Raw genomic sequence first — 12,819 nt, forward strand, 5'->3', positions numbered from 1 at the left:
CAATGCTTGAAAGTATAAAATAAGAGTAAAAAGTGGAGCGTCTACTGTGCATCAGGCACTGAGATTTAATTTTCATATCTACTCTGTAAAGTGGGAATTATTTTCATTTTGCACACAAGGCAGTGAGCTCAGCAGTGAGGTTAAGTGGCCCATGTGCCCAGTGTTGTCCAATTATTATACCGTGGAACCTCCAAAGTCAATCGGGTTGTGTGACCACGAAGCCCAAGCTTTTGTATGCCACATACATTTTTGTAACTTGAATATTGAAGATAAGCAAGTGGTGAGGATTATTTGAATAAGTCCTAGAGTCATTTCTTCTCTGAGTTACATGTCTACAAACATGTTTTGCAAAGGTCCGAGGTAGAGATTTTCTTGACTGAGTGCATGATGTTAGTTTATTTCATTAAACATACATTACTTTGCCCCATTTGACACCAGATAATGACACCGAAAATATCCTTAATACAATTTTTAGGTCATTCCATTAGGCAGATAATTTCGCAAAGCAATGTCATGGCCAAACCAATCTACCGGGGAAGATAACTGAAGTTTCCCACAACGCCCAGGCTGTGGAGACCGGGAAAAGTGTAACTCGTGTCCACACTAAAAGAAAGGCTGTTCAAACACTAAAAGGAAGGCTGTCCGAGCGAGACGAGGGTAGGCTCCACGAGGGGGAAAGTGGCTGGAGGCGGATGACAGCAGCTGCGTGGAGTGACCCGCCCTGGGCCCGCGGGCCTCAGACCCCGCCCATCGCTGTGGCCCGGCACCAGGGCCGCGCCGGGGTCTGCGCATGCGCGCGGGGCCACGGCGACTACGCCGACACTACCACCTCCTACGCGCCGTCTTCCGCCACTGTTACCCTAGCTCTCCACCCTTCCATCCCGCGGCGCCCGAGTGGTCATGGCCGATCCTCGCGTGAGGCAGATCAAGATCAAAACCGGCGTGGTGAAGCGGTAAGGAGCCGCGAGCAGCGCACACGCCGCCTCCTCTCCTTCGCCTTATGGCGGTCCGAGAGGCCGGGCGGAGCGCAGGCCCAAAGCGGGCTCCGGACTCCAGGCCTCACCTGGGGCTCCGCGGCCGGGACGCGGCGGGGACGCGTCGGTGCCTGAGCCCGCGGGCCGGGACACCCCCCCCCCCGCCCCCGCCCCGACCCCGGCCGTCTTTCTCCTAGAGAACCGAACCGTTGGGCGGCGGGGGTCGGCGCGGCCCCGCCCCTCGGGCGCCGGCGGTAGAGGAGACCGGGGAGCGGCGGCCGGGGAGGTGGAGGGGCGGCGGCCCGGAGCCGGAGACGGCGCCGTTTGGGGTCGTACCTCCGGGGTGCGCGCATCGCGGGTCTCCCTGCCCAGCTTGATTGGTGGGAGGCGGATTCAGTCCATTACCTGCCCTCAGATGGATGCGCAAGCCCGTTCTGAAGTTTAGCGGGGACGCCGAGAGCCCGGCCCTCAAAAATGAGGCCTTGTTGGGGCCCTGTGATCTAACATGGCAGGCGGGACTCCCAGTCTCTAAGAACTTGCAGCACACTCACCAAACTTCTGTGGCCTATTTCTCCCCTCCGTCAGTTTCCCCGAAGTTCGCCCCAGAAACTGGGATGCTGTTTAAATAACTATCCTGGGTAGGCCAGTCCTGTAATTGGCCATAATTCTGAGTGCTGTTGGACACTTCAGTACTTATTAGATTTTTATGCTTCAGACCCAGGAACATCAAACTTTTTGATGAGGCATTCTCGGAGAAAAGATAAACAGCCCCCAGAAGAAGCAGGCTATTTTGCAGTAGAAGTAAATGTCTAATCCTAGCCGTCTGGCTTCTTCCTCCCTTTCCTCTCCACCTTTCCTCCCTTTGTTGATATTTCCACCGGAGGAAGGACAGGCAAAGGGAAGAATAAATTCACTTACTAAGGTACTGCCTCTGAGGATCGCACTACTTTCCTAGAAGCTTTATTGTTACGGCAGTAGGAAGATTCTGTGAGTAGTAGTTAAGTGAACAGCCTTTTCTCAAGTGAGAGAAAAATCAAATCTTGATTCTGCCATTTATTATATGTTGCTGAATACCTTACATTGCACCGTGCCTCGGTTACCTCATCTGTAAAGTGGAGTTAGTAGCCACCTCATGCAGTTCTTGCAAGAAATGCCTGCTGTGCTTTTTAACACAGTATGTGGCAAATATAGTGACTAGTTAATGTTAACTTAATAGTATTGTTTATGTACCTGTTTTACAAATGAGAAGCTGAGGTTTAATGAAGTTAAAGTAGAAAAACTAAACTCGTGCTAGTTAATGGCAGAACAGGGAAAAGAACCAAAGTTTCTGATCTACAACTATTTAAGCTGCAATGCTTTAAAAAAGAGTATTTTTAAAGATGTGTGAAATAGGGGAATTGACATGTATAATTGAAAATATAAATAATTTGCACTGTCACTCACCCTAGAATTCTGTTGTTCACTTTTGCTAGGTTTTGTTTATGTCATTTTAGTAGATCTATTTGGCAGAAGTACCAGGGTATCACGGAGAGTGCTTTAGGCCAAAAGTCATGAGAAATGACTCCTGATGATAGTTTTCCATTAATTACCTGTATGATCTTGTCATTTCTCATCCTAATGATCTACACTAGTTAATAAAATTAGTTCCAGTAGTTATATGATTATAATACATATTCTAGAGAAAACACACCCATTTAAATAATTAATAAGCTAAGTTTTTAGGCTTTCAAAAATTGTCAAGCGCATATGGAAATAGCTTGGAAATAAAGTTTGGTTTTCAATTTATTTCAATAGAGCATTATCAAACTTTAATTTTGATTCTTTGTACTTCAGTACAAAAAATTTACCATTTTTGTGAAACCCCTTCATAATTTACTATTTACTTAAAATTTATGTATTTACTCAAATTGCTTATAAATTACTGGAAATGTCTACCACAGATTTTTTTCATGGTTTTTCTAAGGACATTTTGGTGTAGAGCTTCCCCATTTGTAGTAAAAGGAGATACGTTCTTTAAAAAACCTAAAATTTCTATTTTAACTGTTCATTATTTATATTTTACCTTGGTAGACAACCATCTAAATCCATAAATATTGTTCCCTGTCTCTCTTCTGTTATTTTTTGCCAGAAAGTTATTTTGCTGATTCCATCTTTTGCCTTAGTGTCCTATTTTTTAAATTCTACATTTTACTTCAGCAAAGAAAAAAGTAGATAATGCAAGATACAGCGGCAACATATTAATAATTGTTAGGGTGGAATGATCATGGGCTTCATTATGTTCTTCTCTGTATGTGTTTAAAATTTTTCATAATAAAAAGGTCTTCAAAGGTATGCATTTCTCTCCTCTCCAAATTTAGTTTCAAAGACTTCTTGATTAGTTTCATGATTCAGACATGTTCTTGGTTTTGTGAACAGGCTTCTGTTCAGTGGTTTCTTAAGCAATGGTCTAAAAACCAATTTCTGTTCTTTTTTCTAGCCAGATGTTCATTTCCCATAGCCTCATTTCTCTTCAGAAGTCACAACTTTTATTTGAAAGAAGACGTTTAGAGTCATCATTCCTGTCTCCCAGTTATTTCAGGTTTTCTCTCCAGGAGTTGAGAGCCATTAGAATTATATTCTAGTTATAAGTTCTAGAGTTCAGTTTGGGTGGCTTTCCTAGGGAGGGTGAATTCTTAGAGTTTAGTGTCTAATCAATCTGCTAGAATACTTCAGGGATCCAGAAGTTCCCTGTAGTGGGTTTTAGTAAGAAATCTGAGCAGGGATGGGGAAAGTTATAAGAGTATGGAAATAGGCAGTAAGTAGATGATGGTATGTGGCAACAGAGAGATCAATGAATGAAAGATGTGAGTCTCAGCATGTTGGCAGAATGGTGAAGGCAGTCCAGTGATGGCAAATCACATTAGACAGGAAAGTAGAAGCAAGTTTCAGGGATTTTAGGTTAGGCCCTAAGGAAATAGGCAGAAGCCTTACAGTACCCTAGACCTAAAGAAACTTTGTTATCTCATATGGTAACAAAGGGATTGGTAACAAACCAGATTGCTGGAAATAGGTTTTGAGAAAGAGGTTAGAACTCTAGAAACAAGGAAAGAGTCCAGTTACTAAGAATGGCTTATAAGAGTTGGACAGCAATGAGGCTAACTTGGTACTGAGCCTCTCAAGGGCTCCTTAAATATCCCCTTCCCAGTAACAGGATTGTTTTTCCAGAGCAGTTTCTTCAAGCAGCAGCCTTTGTTCACATGTGACTCATTATTTAATGAGTGTTAGTTGGTGGGTTCGGGTCTGGCACCAAGATCCATGTTTCAGGCTTTTGCTAGACCTACTGGTATCTGTCACTGGGTCACAGCTAATGTAGCAGCCTAGCAGGGAGTTATCAAATATCACTCCAATTTTCGTTTTCTCCAGTGCATAACTGAAAATCCCCCCTCCCTTTTTTTGATATCTTGGTGGCATCAGTTGTCCCAGTTTACCTGGGATTGAGGGGTTTCTAAGACGTAGACTCTTCGGTGCTAACACTGGGAAAGTCTCAGGCAAACCAGGATGATTTGTATTAGTACTTCTGCTGTAACTAGCTAGCATACCACTGTTTTGTGTGCCATGATTTATTTGGAGGCTATTTGCTGATAATACAACTGTGAATTGAATGTTGTACCTTACTTAAATTAAAACTTAACTGTGTCCTGTAAATATGAATCCTTGCCAGAGTAGTTTTCTGTATCAATTTAAATTGTTAGGGATTTAGAAAATAACTTTTATTAAAGTAGAAGAAAATCGAGGCTCGATGTTTTAAATGTTGATATGGTATTTCAGCTTAATGATCTATGTCTGCTATAAATTCCCAAGTAAGATTTGTGTTTATAAAATAAGTTTTTTTTACTAGATTTATGGTAAGTACAAGAATACTTATGCAAAAACAAAATGTTATGCATTTAACATAAAAGTTTATTTAATAACCTTAAAGCCAACTTATTTTCAATAAAGCTTGCTAAACTAGGGATGCCTGGGTGGCTCAGTCGGTTAAGTGTCTGCCTTCGGCTCAGGTCACGATCCCAGGGTCCTGGGATCGAGTCCCGCATCGGGCTCCCTGCTCCGCGGGGAGCCTGCTTCTCCCTCTGCCTCTGCCTCTCTCTCTCTCTCTCTCTCTCTCATGAATAAATAAATAAAATCTTTTAAAAAAAAAAACTTGCTAAACTAGCCCACTGGTGAGTGAATTAACTGATTAAAAATACTTTTTTAAATATATCTTTTTTATAACCATTTTAGATTGGTAATGGTTTAAAATCCAACATGAACAAAGAATGTTAGGGCATTGGAAATAGCACTGACATTGGCCCATAGTTTTCCTCTGATTAAATGAAAGTGACACCAGTAGATTAGAATGAGACTAGGACAATTCACACTGCAATTGTGTTAGTTTAACTTTAACAATCTTTTAACACTCTTGTTTAAATGTAGCTGACATACCATAATTACAAATCTACAAGCCTTGATTATAGAATTTTACATCATGAATCAGTGGGGAAATTGTATTGATTTTTTTTTTTAAGCAAGCACCTTTCCCAAACTGTGGCATCTTCCCAAATATGTGTATACCTTTACCTCTGATATACAACTGTGTATGATATATATACTATGTACAGCAGACATAATAACAACATAAAAGTTAAGTAAAATTTCCATGTTAATAAATATATATTCATATGTAATGTATATAATACACTATATTGACATACATTGTGTATGTATACTGAATATATTTATTGTACTGACATAAAAGTGAAAAATAGGAATGACACATATGTTTGCATAGACATAGATGTAGTTTTTCCCCTGTAGCTGTAGTTGTTTATATACTTCTTATATTTAAAGTAAAAATGGATAGAAGTGTGGTGGACAGTATCTGGGAGAGGTTAAGGACATAGCCCTGAAAATTTCCTGTAAGGTTTAGTAGCTTTTTTATCTTTTCTCCCACATCATACCCCTTTGATTTGAATTAAAGTAAGTTCAGCCAAAATGGCCAACTTCCTGCCTTGAAATTTAGCCAACTCCTTTTGGAATTTCTGTAATGTATTCAGTTCTCTAAAGCGATGGTCAAAGGCAGTGTCAGAATGGATTGCAGGTGGTCAGCTCTTCACCACCTTCTGCCAACTACTTGGCAAGCAGTGACTTTTAGGAGCTACACAGCTGGCAACCAGATGTCTCTTCAAGCTGGAAAGGGAGAAAGCTAAGGCCACTCATGACCATGGTTTTCCCAACACAAGCTATATTATTCTGTAAGTTAAATGTGGAAGTGAAAGATCTTTTGACCTGTGTGTGTGTGTGTGTGTGTACGTGTGAATGTGTTCTGTGTCTTCATTGCATTTTTTGTTTGGTAGAGAATTTTGAAAATATATAGTAGAGCAAAGTCGGAAAATTTTGTTAATTATGACTAGTCCACAACCCTTAGAATATAAATGCTTGGATGTGTGATCTATGTATTCCAGGGTTCCATTGCCTATAATGATGCTATTTTATTTGCCTAGAGCTGATTTCTATTTTGTTATTTTTTTTTTTTTTTTAGGAGAGACTTTAAAAAAAAAAATTATTTTAGAGAGAGAGCACAGAGGTAGAGGGAGAGAGTCTCAGGCAGACTCCACGCTGAGTGTGGATCTCACGACCCTGAGATCATGACCCGAGCCCAAACCAAGAGTTGGATGCTTAACCCACTGAGCTACCCAGGGGCCCCTAGAGGTGATTTTTAAAAAACATCAATCATATGAGTGATCCAGAGATCATTTATTTAGCAGCTTCACTCAGAACCTACGTCTTTGAGTCACTTGGTATAGCGTTGGCATATAATAAATACTCAACAAAAGTCTTTCCAGTGAAGAAATGAAGGCACATAATAAATACTCAACAAAAGTCTTTCCATTGAACAAATAAATGAATGGAACCTTATTCTGTAAGGATTTTTTAATATAATAAGCAGTAGGGAGCCATTGAATCAATTACAGTAAGACAGTATAATAGTTACTATAGCTATTTATTGTTGCAGTTTGAGTTAAACAAATAGAATCCCAGGCTCCACTTAATACATACTATATATGGGACCCTAGACAAGTTAGTTAACCTTTAAAAGCCACAGTTTTCTTAGCTGAAAAATGGGTTAATAATATCTTTCTCATACTGTTGTTGGGAGAATTAAGTAAGTTAATCATGTAAAGCATTTGGCCAAATGCCTGATTGGTAGTAAATGTTTAGTTATGTTAACTGCTGTCATTATTATCATCATCACCATTCTGTAGTTACATAAAGTGTGGATATAGGGCATAAAGATGAATGATCTGATCCCCTGGAGAGACTGTGAAACTTGCTTTCTTTTAAATTGTGATAAAAATTTGCTTTTCAGTTGTTTGTTATGTTCACTGATTGGCTGCAGAGAGAGAAGGGAGGAAGATGAAGCTTGTGTTTTTGAGTCATCTATAGGACTTTTTAATGGCCATCTTTCTATAAGCTGCTGAGGCAGTGATGCCCTACTTACTCTAAAAATCTCTTTATATCAGTGACGTTGTCTTTTTAACAGTTTAAAAAATACTGTATCAATATTATTAACACAATATAACAAAGCCAGTAACAAAGCCAGTTTCACTCTTAGTGCATTTCTGTAAAGTTTATTGTAGGGAAGAGTAGTCAAGGGAGTTTTTGAGAGCTGTTATTCTAAAATGTATAAATGATTCACTACAATTGTCAAAAGACATTCTTACTTTTCTTTCTTTTTTTTAAAACCAAAATATTTATTTTGTGATTAATCAGTCGTTGAAATCCTTAAGATGAACTGGATGCTGCAGCAGCTGCCCTCTTGGGTTTAGGTGTTGTTCCTTCATGAATCTGTGCCTGAATCTGTGGTATACAATTTTTAGGTGCTTCATTCAACTGGTCCCAGTGGTATTTCGTCTCTTAGCCTTGGTGCTCCAGTTATACTTTCTCTTCTGCTTGGCAAGATAGCCACATTTGCCACAGGTGGACTTCTGAAGGCAGTAGACCTTAGAGCCACAGTAGGGGCACAACGTGTGTATCTTACTGCTATACTTTCCAAATGATGAAGTCCCCTTCCTCATCTCTTTTCTCTGGCTGAGACCAAAGAGCAACATTCTTACAATTCTAATGCTAGATTATAGTTATTTCCAAACCCTCCTTTATCTTTATCTTTGGTTTTTATCTTTTTGGGTTTTTTTTTTTAAGGATTTATTTGAGAGAAAGAGAGTGAGAGAGCGTGGAGAGCTCGCACAGTGGGGAGGGGCTGAGGGAGAGGGAGAAAGAAACCCAAGCCCACTCCGCATTGAACACAGAGCCTGATGCAGGGCTTAATCTCACGACTCTGAGATCATAACCTGAGCTGAAATTAAGAGCCCGAGGCGTAAGTGACTGCACCACCCAGGCACCCCAAGGTTTTTATCTTTGGTTTTTAACTGAGTTCCCTGTTTATTGTTGTCATTGAGATCCTTTAACTTGTGCTAAAGAAGTATCTTAGGGAGTCTTATGTATATACATGCGTTCTAACTCACAGTTTGTCTATAAAGGTTATCAGAACAAGTAGGCATGTACTTTTTAACTGAATGACCCTCAGGTTCTGAGCAGTACTAGATGGCATGCTTTTAATATGGCATCCATTGCCTGAAAAACATCTGTACTCTATGAAATTTTTGAAGACCTATAAATCTACTGAAATGTATTTCCACTTAGATTACTGGTATAGCATTGTAATTTTGATCTCCCAAGCCTAGAATGTTAAGTTCTAAGGATTCTGCATTATGTCAAGATATACAAAGATTTTCTTAAGGCCATGCAGTTTTTGTCACCTTTTTAGGGACCAGAGGGGTGGTGTCTAACACACTGCTTTTTACAAAGTAGACATTTAATACATACTTGTCAGTCGAGTTACAGAATGGAGGGAACTAGAGAAGAGGTCAATTATATGCCCGGGAACAGCTCAAGAATCTGGAAAAAGAAGTTGCTTTATAACAGTGAGAGATGGAGAAAGTTGATGAATACTCTCTTTAAACTTCAGGAGCAACAGAACTAGCTCTAATAATCTCAGCCTTCAAAGACTTGTCAAGATAGTACTTTTATTAGAGAAACAAGATAAGAAAATAATTTATATCAAGGATTTGTTTAAAAGTTAACTTTACAGCATTTTTAAGCTATGTTGGAGACTACTGTAGAAAAATTTTTAATTATTAAAGTTCGATCAAGAAATGTTTTGTAGTTTACCTAGAACTAACCAGAACACTGTCTCCCTTTGATTGTAATTTAATAGAGGTAGGTGTATGGGTATGTGTGTTACTGTCCATTGTTAAGTTACTTACAAAAATAGGCTCACGCACTGCAGGGTTTTTTTTTTTTTTTTTAAGATTTTATTTATTTGAGAGAGAGAGAGAGAAACAGCATGAGAGGGGAGAGGGTCAGAGGGAGAAGCAGGCTCCCCGCTGAGCCAGGAGCCTGATGCGGGACTCGATCCCAGGACTCCAGGATCATGACCTGAGCTGAAGGCAGTCGCCCAACCAACTGAGCCACCCAGGTGCCCCAGGGTTTTTTTTTTTTTTTAAATCTAAGAAAAATAGTAGTGTTATAGGTAAATTGAAATCTTATTATGAACAGTAGGTGGTATTCCAGAGAAACTAAAATAGCAAAGTTTTGGCTCGGTCCTTAAGAAATCTGTGCTGTTAAGTTATGCAGTGTACATCTATTGGGATATTTATTCTTAGAACTTCAGGTATCACTTTATGTAAATCCCTGATCTCTAGCTTTATCCTGAACTTTAGACTCATTTTAAAGTATTGAATGAATGCCCTTATTTTAGTTTTCACTAAATCTGTTTTCACTCCATCTGATTTCACGCCATCTGACACCAAACTGATTACCTTCTCAAATCTGATCCTCTTTACTTGTTTTCTTTTATGCAGAAAAATTATTATTTTTAAAAACCTGCCTTGTTTTTCTTTCTTTTTTTTTTAAAGATTTCACTCATTTATTTGACAGAGAGCACAAGCAGGAGGAGCAGCAGAGGGAAAGGGTGAAGCAGGCTCCCCACTGAGTAGGGAGCCTGATGCTGGGCTTGATCCCAGGACGCTGGGATCATGACCTGAGCTGAAGGCAGACTCCTAACCAGTTGAGCCACCCAGGGCCCCGAGCAGTAATTATTTTATGTATAAAAAAAAAATGCAGAGAAAACCCAATAAACCCGAAATGAAACACTATAGGTACATTTGAAGTGCCCTTTCTGAGTCAGTTCCTCTCCCTTTTTGCCTGTAATTTTTATTCTTAATTTGACTTCATCATTTCCATGCATATTTTAAACTTCTAATTTATACTGGAGATACATAAACCATATTATAATATGTCCTGTGAACTTAACATTGTATAACAAAACATATCTGGAAGGATACCCAGGAAACTAGTCATATTGGTTGTCTCCTGGAAGGAAAGCTGTATAACTGGAGGGAGGACAAGAATGGGAGGAAATTTTTATAATTTTAAATCATGTGTTACCTATCAAAATATAAATTAATTAAGAAATTTTACATTGTAAATAGTGTAACTATTCATAAATTCATAAATATTCATACCTATGAAACTTTTTATTAATTTTCATGCATCTTAATATTACTGTTTTTGAGACTCATGTTGAAACATGTAGCTCTAATTCATTCTTTTGTGTGAACGTACTAGTGTTTTTTTTTTCATTCTTGTGTTTATGGACATTTAGGTTTTTTGTGCGTAATGTTACTGTTTTTGAGACTTCATGTTGGAACATGTAGCTCTAATTCATTCTCTTATGTGAATGCACTAGTGTTTTTTTTTCATTCTAGGCTTGATGGATATTTAGGTTGCTTTTCCACTCATTTTTCACTTTTACAAATAATGCTACCATGTAATTTGTTAATTATGGCTGCTAGTGCACATATATAACGGTTAGTGTAAGGCAGAATTTCTCAAGGAGTGGGCCCTGAGTGGATTATAGTTGTGTGGAGACACAGCTCTCCTTTAACCTTCAGGATGATCAGGTGTGGCAAGAACAACGATGGGATAATACGAGGGAGGAGCTTTTCATACTGAAGAAACAGTAAATACAAAGGCTTGACAAACAGAGCCAGGGTGGCTAGTTTGAGGAACAGCAACCAAGTGAGATAGAAGAGGAGAGGGGTAGGAGACACACCAAGAAGTAGGAGGGAGAGGGTACAGTTCTTATGGGGTCTAGTTTGTAAGGATTTGGGCTTGAGTCTCAGATCAGATGACACCACCTCTGTAGAAGTTTCCCTGGCTTTCTCCAAAGTTAGTGTTTCCCTGTCTGTGTTCTCAAAGAACTTTGTAGTTTTTGGTAAGATAGTACTAAAAATACATTATCTGTTGAATTCACTAGACTAGTGGTTTTCAAAGTATGGTCTAGAAGTCCCTTGGGGTCTCTGAGACACTTTCAGTGTGTCTGCAAGGTAGAAGTTATTTTCATAGTAATACTGAGACATTATTTGCCTTTTTCACTTTAATTTGCTCACAGTTTTATAGTGGAGTTTTCCAAAGGCTATATGGTACGTGATAGTGCAATAGATTGAATGCAGAAAATATGAAAATCTAGATGCTTCTATTAGTACAGACATTTTAAAAATTTGCAAAAATGTAAAACATTTGTTAAGTGAATTAAATACATGTAATTTTTTAATTTTCAAAACTTTTTAAAAATTTCTTAATTTTAATTAATACAATAAGCATTGATATAATTCATATAAATAAAAGCTCCTTGGGGTCCTGTGATAGTGTGATTTATAAAAAGAAATATATGGGAAAGATGGTGGAGGAGTAGGGGACCCTATTTCAGCTGGTCCCCGGAATTGAGCTGGATATCTACCAGAGCACTCTTGAGCACCCACGAAACCAGCCTGAGGTGTAAGAAGATCTGGATCTCTACAGACAGAATACCGCAGGCGGTTGGTTTTGAGGTACGAAGCGGGGAGCCATGATTCCGTGGGCAGATATCGGAGGATAAACGGCAGCGGGAGGGTGCCTGGCCGTGGGGATCCTACACCGCTGGTGAGCGACAGCCTCACACGCTGGGGACGGGGCGCAGACTCACAGACCGGTAGCAGCAGGGAAAGGACTTTAGGGCAGCCCCTGGGGCGGAAATCCTGAGCGGCGGGGTCGCGTGTGCATGAACTGGGAGCGGCTGGCAGTTTTAGAAGCACAAAGGGCAGAGACGTGCCCCGACCTGGAGGCAGGACTGGGAGTGCTGCGGAGGGGTGCACAACCCAGGCCGCTGCAGTTTATAGCAGCACGGACAGAAATGGAGATGGTGTGGCCTGGAGAGCTCACTGAAGAACAGACTGCGATCTCTCTGCTTGGAGGCAGAGAGTTGGAAACGGTCTCTTCTGCTCTGACTCACAGAAGAGACGCGGAAAGCTGCCAGGGAGAGGCGCCAGAGAACAAAAGCCCCAAAGACTGATTCCCACTGAGCCCATCCTCCACCACAGGGGCGCAGGGAAACTCCGCCCAAACAGGGTTGTCTGAGTAACAGCGCGGCAGGCCCATCCCGCAGAAGACAGGCTGGGAAAACGAGGCCAGCAACCCTAAGGTCCCAAGAAAACAGGTGCATCTTGCTTGGGTTCTGGTCAATAATTTGGACTCTATACATTCCCTCAAATACCCATCAACAGAATGACTAGGAGGAGGAGCCCCCAAAACAGAAAAGACTCAGAGATTATAACTTATGCTGCAGATTTACAAATGGATGCAGACATAACCAAGATGTCAGAGATGGAATTCAGGCTAGCAATTGTGAAGACAATGGCTAGAATGGAGAAATCAATTAATGGCAACA

The 12,819-nt window shown here is 40.2% G+C and overlaps 1 protein-coding gene and 1 pseudogene across 1 annotated transcript in view; one reads left to right on the top strand and one right to left on the bottom strand.

Moving 5' to 3' along the window:
* Window positions 1-778: 778 nt before the first annotated feature.
* TBCA (tubulin folding cofactor A) overlaps window positions 779-12,819 on the top strand; it is a 72,952-nt gene continuing 60,911 nt past the window's right edge. Inside the window, exon 1 of the mRNA XM_081826694.1 lies at window positions 779-953. Coding sequence (XP_081682820.1) covers window positions 901-953 — 53 coding nt within the window. The 5' untranslated portion in view covers window positions 779-900. The remainder of the gene's footprint in view (window positions 954-12,819) is intronic.
* On the bottom strand, window positions 7,753-8,068 carry LOC102745777 (large ribosomal subunit protein eL37-like; annotated as a pseudogene).

This window comes from Leptonychotes weddellii, chromosome 7 (assembly GCF_054177405.1).
Source record: "Leptonychotes weddellii isolate Sample4059 chromosome 7, ASM5417740v2, whole genome shotgun sequence".
NCBI classification, from domain to species: Eukaryota; Metazoa; Chordata; class Mammalia; order Carnivora; family Phocidae; genus Leptonychotes; species Leptonychotes weddellii.